At 42.7% G+C, this 23,026-nt stretch overlaps 1 protein-coding gene across 2 annotated transcripts in view; it reads left to right on the top strand.

Annotated features, from left to right (window-relative positions):
* The window catches only part of MTMR1 (myotubularin related protein 1), a 1,550,898-nt gene that overhangs the window by 650,982 nt on the left and 876,890 nt on the right, over window positions 1-23,026 (top strand). For both annotated transcript variants that reach the window (XM_044057166.1, XM_044057165.1), the window contains one exon: window positions 11,054-11,161. In XM_044057166.1, the coding sequence (XP_043913101.1) occupies window positions 11,054-11,161 (108 nt within the window). The remainder of the gene's footprint in view (window positions 1-11,053; window positions 11,162-23,026) is intronic.

Here is a 23,026-nt window from a genome sequence, read left to right as displayed (position 1 = left end):
TCTGTGAACGAAATAAAGTCGGCATGCAAGATCATGGAGACTGGCGCCACGCTTTGCACTTAATTCTTCAGGCAGGTTTCTGCCAGGAGCACAGAACGTCAGACAGGACGGGCCAAGGATGATTTTGATAGCTCCAGATTGGCCTCGCAACACTGGTACCCCTACTACTACTAGTCTGGTAAAGAAGCCTCCATGGCCTTAACCTTTTTTGTTGCCAAAAAGGTTTGATAGGTTATATAAGGTACCCCAGTTGCATAAGTACCTGTTTGCTAATCCCAAGGCAGACCATGTCTTTCTAAATCTGCTGCTGCTGTCAAGGAGATTACTGTGTGTAATCCTTTTGCCTCAGATAAAGGTGGGAAGGCAATGCGTAAGTAGTGGAGTAAGGCGTATGCTTCTAGTAGTTTGACTTTCAAGATTTTAAATTATAAAGCATATATGTTAAATTTTTTGCTTTCGTCTTTTGAGGATTTACAGTTGTTCACTAACCTTCCATTGTCTGAGGTAAAAAAAAAAATCTGTAAATGTTTCTGTGATAGCTGCTTCTCAAGTGGCTAAGTATATTCTGAAGTGTACTTATGATGCCCTGACTGTTCTTCCACAGTGGCTGTTTCTGGATCACTGTTGAGAAGACATGCTTAAATTCAGTTTCAAAACCTTCTTGAGGAAGTAGTCTGAGATCTTGAATTTGCCATTTGATGAACGTCTTTTACAGCTGAAGTACTTAAGAAATGTAAGGAAAATGGTGAAACTGATACAAGAAGTGACAGCTTTTTCAGCCCGCCTTCGAAAAAACAAGTAACAGTTTTTAACCCTTCCTAAGCCCACTTTCCCTGCAACCAGTTTAAACAGCTGAGGGCCAGTACTTGAGGGATGGGGTGGAGTGATGAAAAGGAACCTGTAACAAAAGGGGAAAACCCTCAGAAAGCCAAAGACTGCCTTCCCAGTCACCAAAATTATCTGCCTGTTTTGGTCCCTTCTCCAAAAATGACAATCTCGCCATCTCCTTCAGACTTCAACTGGCCTTTTAGCATCAAATATTCTGAGACAGTTGGAGTCTGAGAGTGATCCATTTAGGGTACTCCTGGTAGTAAGAATCTCCCCTCGATCCTTGGGACATTCCTGTTGTCTTGCCCAAGGAACCAAATTTCTCTTTTTCCTCTCATTCTGCACAACATAATATCCCAGGAAGTAATAAAACCACTGTGCTTCAGTGTTTTAGGCAAAGGCTATTATTTATTGAGTTTTTCAGGTCCCCAAACTCAAAGGATCCTAAAGGTCACTACTGGATTTTTCATCTTTTAACCTCTGTCATAATTCCAAGCTAAAGGTATTATCACTTCAGGATTTTGTACCTCTGATTCCAACCCTAGCTTTTGTGGCAAAGCTATGCCTAAAGAACTGTTTTTGCCACATTCCTATTGCCAAACAGTTCAGGCATTTCTTAAAGTTTGCTATGCTGGGTATTCATTATGAGTTAATTGTTTTATTCTTTGGACTCTACCCTGTACCAAGGATATTTGCAAAATGTGTAGCTCCAGTCATAGATCCTTGCAAACTCCAAAGCGAGTAACCATTTCAAATGTAGGGGACCTACTTCAGTGAGTCTAAAAATATGAAGAGTGAATTGCCAAAGCAACAGATGTGCACATACCAAGTCCAAGATGGACATTTTTGGAATATTTCCTTTTCTCCAAACTATTGTTATCTCGGAGTTGAAATTTAAAAGATGTCCTTCATGTTTCACTGTTGCAGACATTACATTTGGGTAATCTGCTGGCAGGTTGCCCTCAGTTGGCCTGAATAACAAAGTCTTGGGTCCTGTGTCGCTTGCTGTCTCCTCTTCCATAACGTCAGGTCGTCGGGGGTATAAAACATGCAGCCGATGCCATTTTATTCAGTCTTTCTTGCTGTGCGGTGCCCGAAACAGAAGCAGTTCGCAAGTGCCGGTCGGCCGACTCCTGAAATTTTCGTATTCGAGTTTCAGAACCAAAGTCTTCAAACTAAAGTTAAGTACCCCATTGGGGAAACTTTTTCTTGCTCCTTACCGATGTCAGTAAAAGTTAATAATTGCATTACTTGTGGGAAGCAAATACCTCATAAGGATTTTCATTTGTACTGTATTCCTTGCCTAGGCCCAGATCACAAAGTGCCTTGCTGTCAATTTTGTGCTACTATTAAGTGTCTGTATATTTTTGCTTCTAAATATTTTGGTTCAAGATTTAATTATCCTGAAATGTCGTCGGTTAGCAATCCGACTACCAGAGTTCACAAAAAACACAAAGAAAAAGACAGATCGTCGAGGTCCATAACCGACGACGAAGCTTCTCGTAAGCCAGTTGCTGGTTCGCCGGTACTCAGTGAGGTGCTGTCACAGCCCTTGATACCCACTACATTTGAGTCGCAGGCCTCTACCAAGATCCATTCAGAGTCTGGTATGCCACGAGATTCTCAGAGTACTGAGCCCGCGGATGTCTCTCCCTTGGATGGGTCCAGAGCCACTGAGCAGGCACTGGCTTCTGAGGGTGTTTTCAGGCCTCAACATTTTTATATTAAACCGACGCCAACAACAAAAACAAGGTCAGAAACATCTTCTATGTCTAAAAAACCGACGCATGAGCCACGTGCTCAGGCCCATATGCCTAAAAAACTGATGATCAAAATGGCTGAGGATTTAATTACCTTGATCGAGGGTTCCCAACCCCCCCCCCCCCCCCCTTGCTAAGAGGCCTAGGCAAGGCACTGATTATGAATCTTCAGATCAGGTTTCCATCTCTTCTGATTCCTCTTCTGATCAGGAATTTTCTATTCCACCCTATGAGGATTCTGATGCAGAGGAATCCATCCCATCTGCATCTCCTCCTGAGGATTACTCTTTTGGAGAGACTTTGCATACTTTAAGGGAACATTTTCACTGGGAGAGTCAGGACTTCTCTGAATCAAAAAAGAGACTTAGGGATTTCCTTCTTCTTTCTCAGCATAGGCCTTTCGCAATACCTTCTGTATTAGACATTGTTGATGATGTGTTTTCGGAATCAAGCATGGCTCCTGATTCCCTGCCTCCAGCTCCTAGTAAGCCAGACAGATATTACAGGGTTCCTGACTCCCACAAATTTCTATTCAAAAATCCTGCTGCTGATCCTGAGACTATTTCTCAGGGTCCCAAGGGTGTAAAGGCCTCTACAGCCAAAAATCCTACCCCCTCTGATAGAGATTCCAGGGCGCTGGATAGATGGGGAAAGAAGGTTTATACGTCTGCAACCTTGGCAATCAGGGCCTTAAACTGCCAGTTTCATATGCTTAAATATCAACAGCATGTTATGGGCTTACTGAAACAGAAAATGATGTTGATTTCTGATTGTGTGGAAAGTAGAGAGTTACAGGAATTATTACATTCAGCGGAACAGGTTGGAAAGCATACTTTGCAATGTGGTTTTGATTCCTTGGAGGCCTCTTGTAGGGCCGCCATCACTGGATCTGTAATTAGAAGGCATGCCTGGCTCAAGTTGCAAAATCTGCCTGATCATGTTAAAGCTAAATTGTTGGATGCCCCTTTGCAGCATGATACTCTGTTTGGTAATAAGGCAGAAGAGGTTTTAAAGAAAATGGAAGACAAAGCTAAATCTATCCAAACTGTAAAAGATTTCTTGCAAGTGCAGCCACCCAGGTTCAGTAGACACTGGCCTACTAAAAATTGGTCCTTTCCTGTGTCCAACAGCGCCACTCAAGGCAAATCCAGGTGCTCAAAAGGCTCCACATACCAGTCACAGGGTTCTTACAAGTCAAAGCAATGGGGGTGCCTCCACCTCCAAATCTGGAAGAAACAAAGCATAACCCTACTGTAAGCAGTCTCAATGGCTTTCCTCTACCATCACCAAGCACTTATCTTTTGGCAGCCCCCTTGGGGGAAAACTAGCTCTTCATGCTCAAAATTGGCAGTTAATTACCCAGGACAAGTGGGTATTAAACATAGTATCCCAGGGGTACTGATTTCATTTCCATACTTTGCCAATTCCAAACGGATGGCCGGATCTGCCATAAAACCCACTGGTTTTGGCAGAGGCCCAGAAACAAGTCATGTCCCTCATGGATATGGGGGCTATTCAACCGGTACCAGAAAATGAAAAAGGACAAGGTTTTTATTCAAGACTTTTCCTAGTACCCAGAAAAGACAATTCATGGCGTCCAATACTGGACTTATCGATTTTGAACACATTCCTGGACATTCCAAAATTCAAAATGCTGACTTTACAACAGCTACTGCCTATGCTAGGCAGGAATGCTTGGTTAGTAACTCTAGCCTTAAGAGGCATACCTGCATATCTCAATAAGGGAATCATGCAGAAGATACCTCCGCTTCAAAGCAGGTTTTTTACATTATCAATTCTCTGCACTGCCCTTTGGCTTATCTACTGTGCCCAGGGTCTTTACAAAGTGCCTGGCACCAGTAATTGCATTCTGCAGACAAAGGAGCATTCAAATTTATCCTTATCTGGACAACTGTCTCATTCAAGCAGAGGACAAGGGCACTCTTCTTCAAATTCTGGTATTTGTAAAAAGGCTTCTAGCATGCCTAGGGTACACCATAAACGAAAATAAATCACAACTGGTACACTCTCAAATAATTACATTCCTGGGTGCAAGCTTGAATACAACTGCCCAGATGGCTTACCTCACGCCAGGCAAACAAAGGCAACTGACAACATACTTCAAACAAATGGCAACAAAAACCCAGTTATCTGCAAGACAAATTCTGCAGGCTTTGGGGTTCATGGCATCCTGCATTCTACTGATTCCATATGCGAGACTGTATATGAGGAAACTTCAATGGTACCTAAAAGGTTTATGGAGTCAACATTGTCACAGTCTGGAAACAATGATTCCTCATTCCCTGCCTACAACAGGAGTTTCTTTGGTGGGCAGAGACATGTCACCAAAACAAGGGACTGCCATTCACTCTACCCCCTGTCACCCAAACCCTAACTACAGACGCATCAGACTATGCTTGGGAGGCCCACCTGGCAGGGAGATGCATTCAGGGCAAATGGAGCCCAAACCAAATGTATCTGCCTTCAAGGGGCTTATTTCATCCAGGACAACTACTGATAAAGACGGACAACACCACAGTTATGTGGTACATAAACAAGCAGGGGGATACACATTCCTATCCCTTTTGCAGACTAGCCATGGCCTTGTGGAACACAGCCTTGACTTACCAAATACATCTTCAAGCTCAATTCCTGCCAGGAAACCAAAATACCCTGGCAGATGACCTAAGCATTAATCTTATGGACCCGCACAAATGGAAACTGGATCCACAAATCTTCAGCATGTTAACACAGAAATGGGGGAGCCCAGACATAGATCTAGTTGCCTCTCCCCAAAATTATCAGTTGGACAAATTCTGCACAAGAACTCATCACAAAAAAGCATGGAAAGTGGATGTCCTATCCTTCAGCTGGAAAAACCTATCAGTCTATGCCTTTCCTCCTCTGTCTCTACTATCCGAGGTCTTATTAAAAGTCAGACAGGAAAAAACAAAAATGATCCTAGTTACTCCAGACTGGCCTCACCAGCACTGGTACGAACTTCTAAGGAATTTGTTTCAGCTTCCACCATGGTACTTGCCTCAAATACCTCATCTACTGTCTCAGCAGAACTGTCAAATTCTGCACACTCAGCTCCAACCTCTGAATCTTGCAGCATGGCTGATCAACTAATTATTCAAACAACACTTCTCAGTAAATATGTGATGGATGTCATCTTGAAAGCCAGAAGGCCTAGTACTAGAAAATCTTACGCTGATAAAGGGAAGAGATTCTGTGCTTGGAACCAAGCACAAGGAACGGACACAGCAAAGCCCAATATTCCTCAGATTTTTACAATATTTGTCTGAGATGCTTGACAAGGGCCAATCTTTTTCTTCAATGAAAATCCATGCATCTGCCATCTTGGCTCATTACAACACAGAGCCTCCCCTCTTTTCTCATCCTCTGCTTAAACAGTATCTTAAGAGGGGCCAAAAATTTAAGGCCTCCCAGAAGATCACCAACTCCTGCATGGGACCTCAATTGTGTGCTGGAAAAACTCACTCTGCCTCCTTTTGAACCAGCAGCTACTGCGGATATAAAATTTCTATCTTGGAAAACAGCTTTTCTCTTGGCAGTCACTTCAGCAAGAAGGGTTTCATAACTACAGGCTCACATGGCAGTGGAGCCTTTTATTATATTTTACCCGGACAAGGTGTCCCTCAGGACCAATCCTTCTTTTATGCCTAAGGTGGTATCCAATGTGGCTCTTAACCAGACCATTCACCTGCCAACATTGTACCCAAATCCGCAGAACAAGGGGGGAGCGGATTCTGTATTCATTGGATGTACACAGACAACTAAGATTCTACTTAAACAGAACCAAATCTCTAAGAAAGTCTGAGCAACTACTGGTAGCATTTGCTGCAGGGTCAGAGGGGAAGGCTCTATCAAAGCAGACTATTTTTAAGTGGATAAGCCACTGCATTCGTTTCTGCTACTTGCACCATGGTAAACCTATGCCTAAGGGGATCAGATCACATTCCACCAGGGTTGCCTCTACTTCAGCAGCTTTTCTCAGAGGGGTTCCAACCAAAGACATTCTAGAAGCTGCTACATGGAGCTCTGTTCATACCTTCGCAAAGCATTATCATTTGCCTCTCTTCTCCAAATCCAGGGCAGGTTTTGCCACTGCAGTTCTGCAGGGCCTTATAGTGACTCCTAATGCTGTTTAGTTCCATCCTCCCATACATAGCTTTGGGATTCTATCCAAATGTAATGACTGCAGCAGTGAAACATGAAGAACATAGTACAGTTGTGTACACTTACCATAAATATAGATGTTCGAGTGTATTCACTGTTGCAGTCCGGGTTACCCACCTGCCATCCCCTTTTCTATACCTTTTCTTTCTTTCACTATACACAAAAGCCTTTGTGGTGTATTTGCTTTTAGATGAAGATAAAGTTTATGTTTCTAAAAGTGCATTTATATATATTTACTGTTTATATATATATATATATATATATATATATATATATTTTTTTTTTTTGCTCCCCATTTGGGGGGCACCTGACATCTGGGGCAAGAAAAACTGAATAAAATGGCGTCTGTTGCATGTTTTATACTCCTGACGACCTGGCATCATGGAAAGAGGAGACAGCAACTGACGCAGGACCCAAGACTTTGTTATTCAGGCCGACTGAGGGCAACCTGCCAGCAGATTACCCAAATGTAATGACTGCAACAGTGAATACACTTGAACATCTACATTTATGGTAAGTGTACACAACTGTACTTTAGGGGTGTGGGTGGGGGCTTACCTTGCGGTGGGGAGTGAATAACAGAGAAAAGCAATGTTTGAGATTTTTCTCTTGTCCTGCATGTCCAGACTTTTTTGTTTTCATTGTCAGTACTTGGAGATGCAGATGCTGACATTTAAATAGGGAACATTCCAAGGCAAACTTTTTATTTTGCCATGTTTGGACAATTGTTTAATCTTTGCTGACTTGTTTTTCCAGCTGTCAGGAGTCTCTAAAAACTGCCCAGGAACTTCTACTCGGTCTGGGATTTCAAATCAACTGGCAGAAGTCATCTCTCATCCCTTCAACAAAAATGGGTATTCTAGGATATTTGTTGGACTCAACTGACAGAAAAGCTTTTCTCCCTCCAGACAAATTAAAAATATTCCAGCAGTTCTTCCCGAGTTTTACCAGCCTTTCAATCTTAACCTTCCATTCTCCTTTTCGTCCCCATTCCAGTCAGTCACCACTGATGCTTCAAATCTGGAGTGAGGAACAGTTTCATTGGGGGTAAAAGTTCAAGCTCAGTGGGACCTGTAGACAGACAAACACATACATATCAAGGACATGTTTTAGTGTTGTCACTGCTTTGAAGGCCTTGAACCATCTCTGGTCCACAGGACTTCTGCTAGTATAGACAGACCAACATGTGGTACATAGACAAAGGGTATCCGATCCTACCCCTTTGGCAGACTGGCAATGATGGTCTGGGAGGTAGCAGTTCAGCTCAGTCTGACTCTTTGGCCTTCATACAGTCCATCAGAGCAAAACATTATTGCCGAGAAGCTCAGCTGGACCAGGATGGACACCCATGCATGGAAACTTCATCCTGGGGTTTCCAAGAATTGATCCACAGGAGCAGAATACTTTGTTTATCTACTTGCCTCTTTTTAGAATAAACAAGTAAAGAAATTCTGCTCCATGGCTTCTTGCAGGCAAACCTGGAAGCATTCCCTTGGACAGGAATTTTCCTGTATACTCTTCTACCGTGTTCACTGATTACCAGAGTAGTTCTAAAAATGTAGGATGACTGTCGAAAAATCATAGAGGTGACTTCCTTTTGGCCAGGGCAACAGTGGTTCTCCCTTCTTTTCAGTCTGTTCAAGGGCATATGCCAGAAGCTTCCCCACAGACTGGATTTACTCTCACAAGATGGGGAGTTTGATAACACCATTCTGAAAAGGGTTCAACTAACTCGCCTGGCTGATATAATTTAGATACCTTTAAGTCACCTTTTTTTGAGGACATGAGGCATGTACTTAAGGAGGTGAGAAAACTTGTTGCTGGGAAATCATGTGTGGGTAAGTGGAAAAGATTTTATAGTTGGTGCCACTCTAAGGGCCTACATGCTTGGCTGGCACAGATTCCTCTGCTTCTTATTTGTTTTAGTTATGGTCGGTCATACTCTTATATAAAGGTACATTTGTCAGCCATTTCAGCTTGTTTGCCCATAAATCTCCTTTTCCAGTAATGCTAAAGTAAAAAATTTTGAAAAGGGTCTTGCATAGCTTCCCACCTAGGAAAACGGGTGGCTTCTCCTTGTCATCTCAGTGCCTGTAAAAGCTTGCTTAGTCTGTATTCAAACCAGCTCATCAGACTGATTTAAGGCTCCTAACATTGAAGACTGTTATACTCGTTGCTCTGACATCTTCTTGGAGGGTTACTGACTCACAGGTACTTGTGGTGAGTCACTCCCTACCTTATGTTTCACAAGGACAGGGTTGCTTTGAAAGTAAATCCTACCTTTATGCCTAAATTCACTTCATAGTTTACTTTAAGCCAGTCCATTAACCTCCCTATCGTTTTCTCGAGCCTCTGAACAAGGAGGAGAGAATTCTTCACAGTGGACGTCCACAGGGAACTCAGATACTATCCAGACAAAACTCAAACTTTCTGGAAAGATGACCAGCTGTTTGTCTCCAGTTAAGTTGAGGAAAAGACAACCATTGTCAAAGTTAACTATTTCATCAAGATTGTCTTGTGCTATTGTTTTTTTGTTACACTCACAACAACCCAGATGTATGGTCCTTGATCACCTGTCAGGAGACTGTTATTGATGTATTGCCAAAATGGATTTATTAAAAATATCTTTATAGCATGGAACTTGTCTTCATTTACAGATGCTAACAAACCAGTTTCTCGTTTTGACACATCTGTGTCTCATAAGGTATTGCCCTGCTGAACATTTGTATTACATTGGAAAATTACTGCTCCCATTACCCCTTTTCACTGTCTTTTCCCCCTTTTAATGATTCATACATCTGCAGTTCTAGTCAATATACAGTATCAATAAAATGCTTGCTGTGCTTATGGTGGGTTCAAGCAAGTTTTTATGCTATAATTAACATTTAGATTCACTTTCAGATTTAATTGCATGTGTATTACAAATAAATAACAGTTGAACCAGCAAAGAAGTTAAAACAGTTATTTAGGGATCAGCAAATCCTGCCTTTCACTTGACACCGTTGGTCTCTTCTCCAGTGCAGGTGTACTGTGTGGTACTGATGTTAGAGTTCTGCTCCAGAAAGCATTCATTAGTTTTTGTTAGATGTAGCTTTGCAGCATCATTCTGTACCTGAAGCTGAAATATTGCAAATGCTTGCTTTAGGCCATCACGTTCCTAAGCTGCATAAGGGACAATGATGAGCTATGTGGAAAAGCAGAAGAATTTTTTTCGCTTGATTAGGTTTTGCTTTAAGGTATGTCATGAGTACTGGATGGATTCTGGTCTCATGAACATAGAAAGGGTAGTGAAATGGTTAAATGGGGCAGTCTGTGGAATACAGAGTTGAGAGTGACAGGCTTAGATCATTTCTCCTTTTTGGGCTGCAGTAACGTCCCTTTTGACATTGTCATTTTTCTCAAAGTGCTCTGTTGCCCTGCCTTAAACACCACAGTATCCTCCTTTGGTGCACAGTAGCATGTTCAGCACTGATGGCTCCCAGGGTGTATTGCAGTGTATTTAGCAGGTAGAGTGCAGAATGATCTTATGACTTGGGAATGGTAGTGACAGATCCTAATGGAACACAAATGTGGCCATTTCTATGCTTAGGCTAAGATGTTGTTCAGTCAGTAGTTGTGATCAGAGTCTGCTATGTACAGAAAGCTTTTGGTGTTTCAGAACTGTGTGCTGTGTGCCTGATTGTCATTTTCATGTATGATTACCCACTGTTATAATGAACAAGGTTGGCATTTTACTTTTTCTGGTTTGTAATTCCATTTTTCCCATTAAGCATCATATCAGATTTATGTGATGTGGTGTGAAAAGTACAGGTATCAGATCTGGTGGAAAAAAGTGTGATGTATCTTATACTGGAGGAGGATCCTGCAGAACAACATCTTAGGAGCAGCCACATATAAGAATCTTACCTTTCTTTAGCAGATCCCTTAATAAATGACTGCATGCACTTTTCATAAGGAGTCTGTTAAGTGTAATGCTTTTATTTTTGCTTCCCCAACATTGTTGAGGGGAGATTTTGAGGTATGTTGTATTATATCTGGTCTTATTATTTACCCTGTTTATGTTTTCTTAAATTTTCAAAATTGTTCACTTTGGCCGTTTACAAAATTAATCACGTTGTGTTCTGCTTTGTGTTTTTAAAGATTAAAATAAGAAATGCTACTATTCAAGTTTGGTAGGAAATATCTCCTCAAGTTATCCTATTTACTTTTCTTGTATGTAATCCCTTTTGGGCTTTTTTCTCTGACTGTGTCTTACATTGCAGGATCCGTTTTTTATACTTGAAGTGGCACTTGGTGTAATTAGTAGAGTTGAAAAAATTGGAGCACAGGGCCATGGAGAAAATTCTTGTGGAATTGAAATTGTGTGCAAGGTGAGAAATAAAACAAAATTTTTACACCATTATTTTTTAGATTAATGAGCAGCATGAACTGGTTAAATGTGTGCATGATTTTTCTTTCCAGATTGTTTGTGTCTTTCGGCTTTTCCCAGTTAGGGGTTGCCACAGCAGAACTCCGGTCCGCTAATGATTGGTAGTTGATTTTTACTTGCCGAGTTAACAGCCCTGACGCACAACCTTCAACGAAGGTACGCCCATTCATGCATGTCTCCACACAGAAGACACTCTAGCTGAGAATCGAACCGGACAGCATGTTACTGTGAGGCGACAACGCTACCGCAGCACCCCACCGCGGGATACTATTTTTCTTTCCAGATAATGACCTCAATTTAATATACTACTGTCTGATTATAGTCCTCTGAACATCTTTATTTACTGCTACTGCATATACTACTTAAGTGATTTAACTATGCAAAAAGCTTTCAGTTTAGTGACATTTTTCATTTATCCGTAACCCCTTTGCAGCTGTGCAACTGTCCCTATCTCTATAGTTAGCAGAGAGATTTTTTTTTCAAAACACATACGTATAATGTTTTTTTTTTAATTTATTAATTTGTTAGCCAGGTGAATATCCACTTGGCCTAATCGCTTCTTCTCTGGGATGATTTGCTCAGTGTTGCACAGTAGGTGAATGGATAGTGAGGGATTCAAACCATGGACTGCAAGATGAAGCTCTCTTGCAAGCTTACTAAGTCCAGCTACCATTTTCAGGGAGTATGCCTTGGTTATCTGCCTTACTTAGCACAGTAGGCAAATAGAGATTCAAAGTTTCAAACCCCGGACCACAGAATGAAGCTTTGTAGCAGCTTATAGCCTTAATCTTCTACCCTAAACTGCCAGGCAAAATGCATAGTTTTACTTTGTCATTTAGCACTGCCTTACTTCCATTTCTCTTGTGCACAGGCTACTAGTGATACTGAGGGCGATGATTTGTATTGTAAATGACAGCCTTCCTCAAGTAAACGGATTTTTTTCTGTAATTGAGACCTCTTAGAAGAGTGAGAAGAAGGTGCAAGGGTTTCAACAGCATGTTTGTGAAGCATGAGCTAGAAAGGACACACGTGGTGGGCTCTAGTGTTGGGATGCTCATTAATAAATGGAATTAGGCTGAAAAGTAAGAGTAAAAGATGGAGATGGATGTGAGAAGTCCAGGGCTTGACGTGTAGTTTTTGTGATCCTGCAGAGGTAAGAGAGCTCGGCTATTAATGCATGATTATTTGAGAGCCGTGCATGTGTGTATATATACACACACACACACACACACACACACACACATGTAATGTCACTGCAAGCCTGCAATGAGCTACTGGCAAAAGTATCACAGTGTCAGCAGTTCACATTATTGATATACTAAGCTTTTTTTCCCCAGCCCTTCACTGGAGCTCCGTTTTTAGGAATCCTGCCCGGTCTGGATCATCCAGTAGAATTCCGTGGAAATTGACTTGTTTTCCTTTTGGGAGAATGCTGCTCTTTTGTTCTGACCAGTGCAGCAGGGTGTAGGGAGTTCCCAGTGGATGCATTCATCATTCTGTTACTAGGGAGAGTCTTCAATTATTCTTCTGCATTCTGTCGTCTTGATTCCATGCCTTATCACAAAATTCAGAGATAAAAAGACCAGAAGTAATCTCCATCATTTTTTGGATACAAAGAAGTGTGTGGTTTCAGGTTGTCAGGTTCCTGGCACTACAGGAGACTTTTCTAGTTCTAGCCACTGAGATTTTTCATTGTTTAGGCAACAAATGCCTCCGTGTCAGGGTCTGGCTGTTGCTGTAGACCCTGTAATATTGCAAGATCTTGCAGCAGGGGGTAGCAGAAAGTGATTAAAAATGCCAGGCAGCCTTCCATTTATCTTGCATAGCCTGTCAAATGGAGGAAATGGAGGAATGTTTAAAGACTGGAAACAATTATGGGCAGTAATAATTTCAACTTCCTTCATGAATTCTTTTCTCCAATTAAACTCCTAATTATCTCAGTCTCAATGTTTTTATGTACATATTTTATGTGCAGCGTGTAACGACTGTCATTTACAGTTTACTGTTGAATAATTGTTATTGTGATCATTGTGGCCGCTTTTGGTGGTGTCTTTTTTATTGTTTTATATAAACATTTTAATAAACAAATGTCTTAAAAGAATTTTTGGGACCTTAACTCATGGAGTCTAGCATCCCTTTGATACTCCACTTTTTAGCCTTTCCCATTTCATTATTTGTTTTCCTTTCTACCACATGGCAATTGTACTTCTTTTTATTCTACCCAGTCCTAAACTCACAGAGAGAATTCATGATAGTAGATATAACTAATACTTTCATGTTGTGTCAGTTGATCTAAGAAGGGACTCTTTAATGGGTCTCGTCTACCTTTCCACTTTCTCTTTGTACTTAGATGACCCTTCTCTCCAGTGGATATTGTTGGAGTATCCTGTCAGCTGGGTGAGGGTATACTTAATTACTTGTTGACAGTGTTAGGTGTCATCTTTTTATCCTCATTTTGCAGGAGGTATGATTTGCTATATAATTTGTGGAGAGCTGTTATGTTTTATTGTGTGGGTGTGCTCTCCTAGAGCAGTGTGTGACATCATGGTATGTCTTGGGATATTTCATACGTGTCCAGAAGTGCAAGACCTTCTGTAAAAATGTGTTGTGGAAGTGAGAATGCACCCAAGTTTAGACCTATCAAGGAGATGTCCATCATACATCAGTTGATACACTAAGAATGTATCTGTTATTTCTCATTGTTCTCCCACAGAGATTTTCAGTTGCCCTCTGCAGCCTCAGTATCGATCTCCCTCATCATTTCTTTTCTATTGTTCCTTTAGGACTCATGCATCCTTTACAGCCTATCTAATTCTGATTGAAAATAACATGAACTGCATCTTGGCTAGAAGAAGCTGTCAGTCAAGACTGATTCTGTTTCATGACTTGGTTACAGGATAACTTGATAGGGAAGTATCAGTAGATGTATACCTGGACTTCAGAAAGACTTTTACTTCATTCCTGTACAGGCAGCTTCTAGGAAAAGAAGAGTGTGTTTGAGTTAGTCTTAAATCTAAGGAAATGTATTGCTTCTTGATTGAAAGGTAGGGTGCAAATTGTTGTGGAGAGAAGTAGAAAGTTTGCCATAAGGAAGTCATCTAACGGGAGTACTGTAGAGGGTGGTCATTAGTTCAGTATTTTTCAGGATACTTATTTCAGTTGTACCTGACGGAGAAGAAAAATAGGATCATCTTGGTTGCAGAAACCTAAAAGATCCTGCACTGGGTAATGGAAATGGGGGACAAGGCTGAGCAAAAATTTGGGAAGGCTTGATCAGGTGTGCTGAAAGGTGGCACTTGAGTAACCGCAGCCAAATACAGAGGGCTTTACTTGGGCCATATCAACACTGGGGAGAAATATCATCTAGAAAGGGTGAAGCTTCTAGCAATAATCATATCTAAACTGGACCTTCACCAACAGAGTGAAAGGAAAGTGGCAACAGCAAACAGCATGCTGAGGTGTATCCCTTAGGAATAGATTTCAGAAACAATGAAGTAATGCTCCTGCTTTTGGTAAACCTGGTTAGGTTGCACCTTCAGCTCTTTATGACATTTCTGGAGGAGGGATGTTAAGCTACTGGAAAGGGTTCAGAAGAAAGTCGCCAACAAGGCATGTGAAAGATAGGGGTCGAATAAATGTCTTCTGTCAAAATAAACTACAATGGTATTTTTATTCTCTGTAGGTTGCATTTCTGCCTCCTCATTCCTTCCAGAGTTCTTTATACCTTTATAGTTATTGATCTGATGATATTAGTCTTCATTCATTCTTGACTGATGGATTCGGTTCCGATCCCTAGGAACCGACTCGGCCATTATACAAAGCTCGTGCAAACCAAAAACTCTCGAGCTAAGGCTCCCTCATACTGCCCATCTTTCCATTACCTCAGATCTCGTTTACCACATAGATAATTGTACCGGTCAGCAGATGCTCTCAGGTAAGTGCAAAAAATTTCTTCTTCTGATTGTAATACTTAGGACTCTTTAATTCCATACTAGTTAGTGTCATTTGATTCTTTTTTGAGTGAGTGACCCCTTTTGGAGCTTTCTACCCTTTTTTTACCTTACGGTAATTCTCCTTTACCAATGCTGGCAACAGGCCTTTTCTTCCTTCTTACCGTTGGTCATCCTTAATGCCATTGTTGGTATTTTTTCTTGTGCTTCTCTTTCCTTTTCCTTACCTGTTTGGGTATTCTTCATATACCGTAGTTGGTATATCCCCTAAAAAAATATATATATATATATATATATATATACATTATATATATATATATATATATATATATAATCTCCTTCAATAACCTTTCTTCCCTTTTTCTATGAGCGAGTGTGTGTGCGTGAGTCTCCTGTGTCACTAACTGGATAACATGTCAGAAAAACAAAAAAGGACCTCTGGGTTTAAACAGTGTAAGGACTGTGGCAGAAAGATGCCCAACTCTGATGGGCATCTTTCTTGCATCTACTGTCTAGGTGTCCCTCATTTGGAAATTCCTTGTGATATCTGTAAGGGCTTTAGCGCCTGTACTTGCAGAGAGATGAAATAAATTCTGAAAGGCTTGTTAAAGTGTCCTTTTGGTGAAGCTCTATCTGAGGCGGTGACTTTAAAATCTCCAAAGTCTGAGGCAAAAAACTGAGCTATTCCGTACGGTCTTCCCCGAGGGTACATGATACAAAATCTCAGAAATCCCAGGTTCTGACCGTCTCTTCAGAACCGAAGGAAAAATACCTAAAACATCACTATCTTCCGCTCCAGCAGCAAAAGACAACAAAATCAGCATCGGTGCTGTCAACTACTGAAGAAACTCAAACCACTTTTGCAGTCGGCACCAACCACGACTTCAGTGCCGACAACCTCTCTGGCACTGGTAATAGTTACATCTCCCCATTCGGTTCCATCTTCTCCTTCTATAAAACAGACCATGGTGCTGAAGGTCAATGTTTCAAATACTCCCTGGACTAGATATTCCCCTTGAGTAGACCCATTTTTGGGTCAGCAGCTGAATCCTTTTATGGACAGGCCAGAATCCCCTTCAGGGGTGTCAATCCGTTTCTCCAGAAGTCTCTCAGAAATGGATGCAGTCAGATTACTGGACCAGCTGTTGGCAGCCAAAGGCCTTCCTGTACCCTCACAGACCTCCCTCACTCCCGGAGCTGAGGCTTACTCTCCCAGAATTCCTACATATATTCCTCTTTCAACCTCCTCCCAGGTCTTGGATCTTGGAGCCCATTGCTTCAACGCTCGCGATACCGACTGCCTCTGTGCCGACGTTGGATCTCACCTTGGCGCTGGAATCTACTCTCTGGTTTTTGGCTCCTTTCAAACCGTCACACCCATGGGATTGAGACTTGGCTGTCTGATCTGAGATGAATAGACTGGCTCCTATTATTTCTATGGCACTGTTTTTGGCTCTCGGGACCATGGTAGTTTCAAGTCCTCTCTCGGTTCCTACTCTGGGAGGGGGCTCGTCTGAGCTGCGTGTGACCCCAGTTTCGAGGTTGTTTATCTGTGTTCCGGGCTTCCATCCCTCTTTGGGCGGGCCTGCCTTCCAGATTATGGAGAGAGCTTTAGCCTCAGCAGGCTCACAGTAAGTCCCATCCCCGTCAGAGTGCCATATGTTTGTTCCCTCTGGTTTGCAGCTGCCACAATCTGCTAGGTCAGGACAGCAGGCACAAGAGCTGCAAGATACCCTAGTTCAGGGTCCCCTCTCTTAGGGTCTTCCTCAGAACTTCCCCCTGAGGAGCCACCCTGTAAGAGAACATGCAAGACAAAGAATTTGGATTCTCCAGAAGAATCCATCACTGAGGATATGGATTGCAATGAAAGGGAAGGGTCCCCATGGTCACCCCCTGAAGATGTCTCCTTTGGAGACATCCTGGAAATTGGAAGCCCTCAAACCCATCCTCTGAGAAATCTGTTTTTTTGCAAGCTTTTCGTGCCCATCCATCTACTTCTTGGGTGACCCCGCCCACTGATGAACTAATCAAATTGATCGTTCAGCAAATGTGGAAGGCTCCTGACACCATAGAGCCTATTCCTCAGAGACTGGATAAAATTCTTTCAGCCCCAGAGGCTCAGCCACATTGGTCTAAGGGTCTAGCAATGGGTGGCATGATGGTGGTGGCCACCACCAAAAAGGAACTCACCGAAGAGAATTCAAGTGTTCATCTTCCTAACCAAGAGTTGCGGACAATAGACAGATTTGGGAAGCAGGTCTTTGCTTCATCGACTTTCGCTATTCGGTCCTTGAACTTTTTGGCACATTTCACTAGACTCCAAAAGGATCTGATAACTGAACTTTTAGACACCTTAGCAGGAGCAGTGTCTGAGGTTCGAGATAAGGTTGCCTCTCAGCTTGCCACCCGGGGGATCACTGCAGTGGCTCTACTCGGCAGAGGCACTGGGAACTAAGGTCGGGTGGCATGATGCCAGGGTAATCCTATGGGCTAGGCTTGTAAAATGAATGTAAACCTATAACACTAATTCCCATTGCTGATGCAGAGTCACCATTTGCCCTCATCTCTCTCTCCAGCATAATCACCAATGACTCTGTCTAGCATACTTAGTATAAAAGAAACTTGTCTCCTGCCATTATGTGGACTTTGCTGTCTTTGAGTCAATGATAAGCTTAGATGTTCATTGTATTTCACTGTTGCAGTCATTACAATTGGGTTATCTTGCTGGCAGGCTACCCACAGTCGGCGTGAATTCCAAAGTGTAGGTCCGGTGTTGGTTGCTGTCGCCTCCTCCCTGATGTCACTGCGCAAGGGATATAAAAGATGCAGCCGATGCCATTTTCTTCTGTCTTTCTTGCCGCGCGGTACCCGAAGCAAAAGCAGTTCGCAAGTGCCGGTCAGCCGACTTCTGAGATTTTCAAGTTCAAATTTCAGATCCGAAGTCTTCATTAAAAGCTAAGTACCCCGTTGGGGAAACTTTTTTCTTGCTCCAGACCGATGTCAGAAAAAGTTAATGATTGTAATTCTTGTGGGAAGCAAATACCTCATAAGGATTTTCATTCTTACTGCATTTCTTGCCTAGGCCCTGACCACGACATTGCTGGTTGTCGGTTTTGTGCTAGATTTAACCAACGCACTGTTAAGCGTCTGTACGATTTTGCATTTCATTACTTTGGCAGAAGATTTAATTTTATAATGCCGTTGGAACACCTGACTACCGGAATTTACAAAAAACGCAAGGAAAAAGTGAAGGACAGGCATCCGAGATCCAAAACCGATGACGAGGCTTCTTCTAGGCCAGTCGCCGTTCTCAGTGAGGTGCTTTCGCAGCCCCTGACGACCGCTACTTTAGAGTCGCAGGCCGATACCGACTCCCACGTGGAGTCAGTCAGGCCTACAGAAACTCAAGGTATTGGACCTTCGGAAACCATTCCCTCAGATGGGTCCGGAGCCCCTGAGCAGGCATCGGCTTCTGAGGGTGTTTTCAGACCTACACAATTGTATGTTAAAACTACTTCAGCTACAAAGGCAAAGACTAAAGCAGCTTTAAAGACAAAGAAACAAGTACAACAGCCCCATGGACAGGCCTCTATGCCTAAAAAACATGCTCAAAATGGCCGAAGACCTAATTACTTTGATCAGGGGGTTCTCATCCCCCTCCTGACAAGAGGCCTAGGCAAGAGGTAGAATATGAATCTTCAGATCAGGTTTCCATTTCATCTGATTCCTCTTCTGATCAGGAATATTCTCTTCCTCCTTATGAGGATTCTGCTGCAGAAGAATCTATCCCCTCAGCTTCTCCTCCTGAGGATTATTCTTTTGGGGAAACACTGCATACCATGAGGGAGCATTTCCACTGGGAGAGCCAAGATTATTCAGAATCTAAGAAAAGGCTCAGAGACTTTTTTTTACTGCCTCAGCACAGGCCCCTGGCTATACCACCTGTAGTAGACATTGTAGATGATGTATTTTCAGAGTCCAGTCTGACTCCAGACTCCTTACCTTCAGCTCCTGTTAATCCAGACAGATACTACAAGGTCCCAGACTCCCACAAATTTCTTTTTAAAAACCCTGCTGCTGATCCAGAAACTATCTCTCAGGGTCCTAAGGGGGGTTAAGGCTTCCACTGCAAAAAACCCTACCCCCTCTGACAGAGATTCCAGGGCACTTGACAGATGGGGAAAAAAGATTTACACTTCTGCTACCTTGGCTATAAGGGCTTTAAATTGTCAGTTTCACATGCTTAAATATCAGCAATACCTTATGCCACTGCTTAAACAGAAAATGTTGACAAATTCTGAATGTGCAGAAAATAAAGAAATGCAGGATTTATTGCATGCAGCTGAACAAGTTGGAAATCATACTTTACAATGTGGTTTTGATTCTTTGGAGGCCTCCTGCAGAACCTTTGTTACGGGTTCTGTCATTAGGAGGCATACTTGGTTAAAGGAACAGAATCTGCCTGATCATGTTAAAGCAAAATTATTAGATGCTCCATTACAGCATGATACCTTGTTTGGTGTTAAAGCAGAAGAGGTGTTGAAGAAAATTGAGGACAAAGCCAAATCTATGCAAACAGTCAAGGATTTCTTAGAGGTACAGCCTCCAAGATTTAGCAGACACTGGCCTACAAAGAATTGGTCCTTTCCAGTGTCAGACAGGCCACAAAGAGGCAGATACAGACTCCCTAGAGGCAGATCCCAGCCCCAAGGCTCATACAGGTCTAAACAATGGGGAGCTAATGCCTCCAAAAGCGGATAAGACAAATCACAGCCATACAGAAAGCAGTCCCAATGACTTCCCCCTGCCAGCGCCAAGCACTTATCCTCTGGCAGCTCCTTTAGGGAGAAAACTAGCACTTTTTTCTCAAAACTGGCACCTAACCACCCAGGACAAATGGGTCTTGAACATAGTGTCACAAGGTTACAGGTTCCACTTTCACACCATGCCAACGGCAAACAGTATGTCAGACCTGCCAAAAAATCAATGGGCAGAAGCACAAAAACAAGTTTCATCCCTCATGGACATGAGGGGCCATTCAGCAAGTACCACAACAGGGACAAGGATTTTACTCAAGACTTTTCTTGGTGCCCAGAAAGGACAAAGCCTGGAGGCCAATACTGGACCTATCTATTCTAAACACATACCTGGATATTCCAAAATTCAAAATGTTGACTCTGCAGCAACTTCTGCCCATGCTGGGCAAGAAAGCTTGGCTTGTAACTTTAGACCTAAAAGAGGCATACCTGCGTGTTCCAATCAGACAATCATGCAGAAGATACCTCAGATTCATAGCTGGCTCAATGCACTACCATTTCTCTGCACTGCCCTTTGGCTTATCTACTGTGCCCAGGGTCTTCACAAAATGCCTGGCACCAGTAATTGCTTTTTGCAGACAAAGAGGAATACAAATATATCCTTACTTGGACGACTTATTCAAGCAGAGAACAAGGATATACTACTACAGCATCTGGCATTTGTAAAAAGATTATTAACATGCCTAGGGTACACAGTAAACGAAAATAAATCAAAACTTGTGCCCTCTCAAGAGATAATATTCCTGGGTGCAAGCTTAAATACAACTGCCCAGATGGCTATCTCACGCCAGACAAACAAAGGCAACTGACTACTTATTTCTAAAAGTTGGTAACAAACACCCAGTTAAATTCTGCAAGCTTTGGGCTTCATGGCATCCTGCATTCTGCTAATTCCATATGCAAGACTGCATATGAGGAAATTACAGTGGTATCTAAAAAGTGTTTGGACTCAACATTGCCACAGCCTGGAAACAATCACACTCATTCCCTGCCTGCAACAGGAGTTTTCATGGTGGGCAAAGGCCTGTCACTACAACAAGAGGCAGCCATTCACCATACCCTCAGCCAGGCAGACATTGACAACAGATGCATCGGATTATGCCTGGGGGGCCCACATGGCAGGAATATGTATTCAGGGCTCATGGTCCGCCAACCAAATGCATCTACATATCAACCAAAAAGAGATGCTAGCTGTTCAAAATGCCTGACAGCCTTCAAGGACCTACTTCATCCAGGACAACTACTGATAAAGGCGGACAATACTACAGTTATGTGGTACATAAACAAGCAGCGAGGCACACATTTCTACCCCCTTTGCAGACTAGCTATGACTTTGTGGGACACAGCATTGACTTACCAGGTACATCTGCAAGCACAATTCCTGCCAGGAAGGATAAATACTCTGGCAGATGAACTAAGCAGAAAACTCGTGGATCCCCACGAGTGGAAATTGGATCCACAAGTCTTCAGCATGATAACAAGGAATTGGGGATGCCCGGACATAGATATATTTGCCTCCCCTCACAACTGCCAACTACAGAGATTCTGCACAAGGACCTATCACAAGCAAGCATGGAAAGTGGATGCTCTGTCTTTCAGCTGGAAAAAGCCTTTCCCCCACTGCCTCTCCTCCCCAAGATACTCCTAAAGGTCAGACAAGAGAAGCCAAAAATAATATTGATTGCCCCAGACTGGCCCCGCCAGCACTGGTACCCAATCCTCAGGAACTTGACTCAATGTCCAGCATCGGCATTACCTCAAATTCTTCACTTACTGACCCAACAAAACAATCAGATCCTACACAGCCAACTCAGGACCTTAAATCTGGCAGCATGGCAGATAATGTATCTTTTCAAAACACGCCTCTCACTAAAGCGGTGATGGATGTTATTTTGGAGGCCAGGAGGCCCAGTACAAGAAAATCTTATGCAGAAAAAATGGAAGAGATTCTGTGCTTGGAACCAGCCACAAGGCATTAACATGACTGTTCCAAATTTCCCTCAGATTTTACAATACTTAACTGAGATGCTGGACAAAGGCCTATCCTTTTCATCAATTAAGATTCATGCCTCTGCTATTTCAGCTCATTACAATACAGAACCACATATTTTTTCTCATCCTTTATTAAGGCAGTACCTCAGAGGAGCCAAAAACTTACGGCCTCCAAGGAGATCACCATTACCTGCATGGGACCTCAATTATGTTTTGGAAAAACTCACTCTGCCTCCTTTTGAGCCAGCCGCTACAGCTGACATAAAATTTTTATCATGGAAAACAGCTCTGCTCATAGCAATAACCTCTGCAAGACGAGTCTCAGAGCTACAGGCACTCATGGCTGCGGAACCCTTTATCAGTTTTCATCCAGATAGGGTTTCTCTAAGGACAAACTCCACATTTATGCCAAAGGTAGAGTCCAGTGTGGCCCTCAACCAAACTATTAATTTGCCTACCTTTTATCCAAACCCGCAGAATAAGGGTGAGAAACTTCTACACTCTTTGGACATATACAGACAACTGCGCTTCTACTTGGACAGAACCAAAGCTTTCAGAAAGACTGAGCAGTTACTGGTAGCATATGCTGCAGGATCACAAGGAAAGCCTGTCTCAAAGCAGACTATTTCCAAGTGGATAGATCACTGCATTCGTTTATGCTATTCTCAACATGGCAAATGAGTGCCTAAGGGCATTAGGCCACATTCAACCAGAGCAGCAAGCCATCCTCACAGGAGTGCCAACCAAAGACATTTTAGAGTCTGCAACCTTGAGTTCAGTGCATACTTTTACAAAGTGCTACCACTTACCACTCTACTCCAAATCAAGGGCAGGCTTTGCCACTGCAGTCCTGCAGGGCCTCATAGCCGCTCCTAATTCTATTTAGTTCCAGCCTCCCAACCTTAGCTTTGGGATTCAACCCAATTGTAATGACTGCAACAGTGAAATACGATGAACATAGTACAGTTGTGTTGTTGTGTCTTTCGGCTTTTTCCCTGTTAGGGGGTCGCCACAGCAGAACTCCGGTCCGCTAATGATTGGCAGCAG

This window comes from Protopterus annectens, chromosome 15.part0, assembly GCF_019279795.1.
Source record: "Protopterus annectens isolate FY-2018-M chromosome 15.part0, PAN1.0, whole genome shotgun sequence".
Classification (NCBI taxonomy): Eukaryota; Metazoa; Chordata; order Ceratodontiformes; family Protopteridae; genus Protopterus; species Protopterus annectens.
Note: the sequence above shows the minus strand (reverse complement) of the source record. Positions and strands in the feature narration are given on the sequence as shown.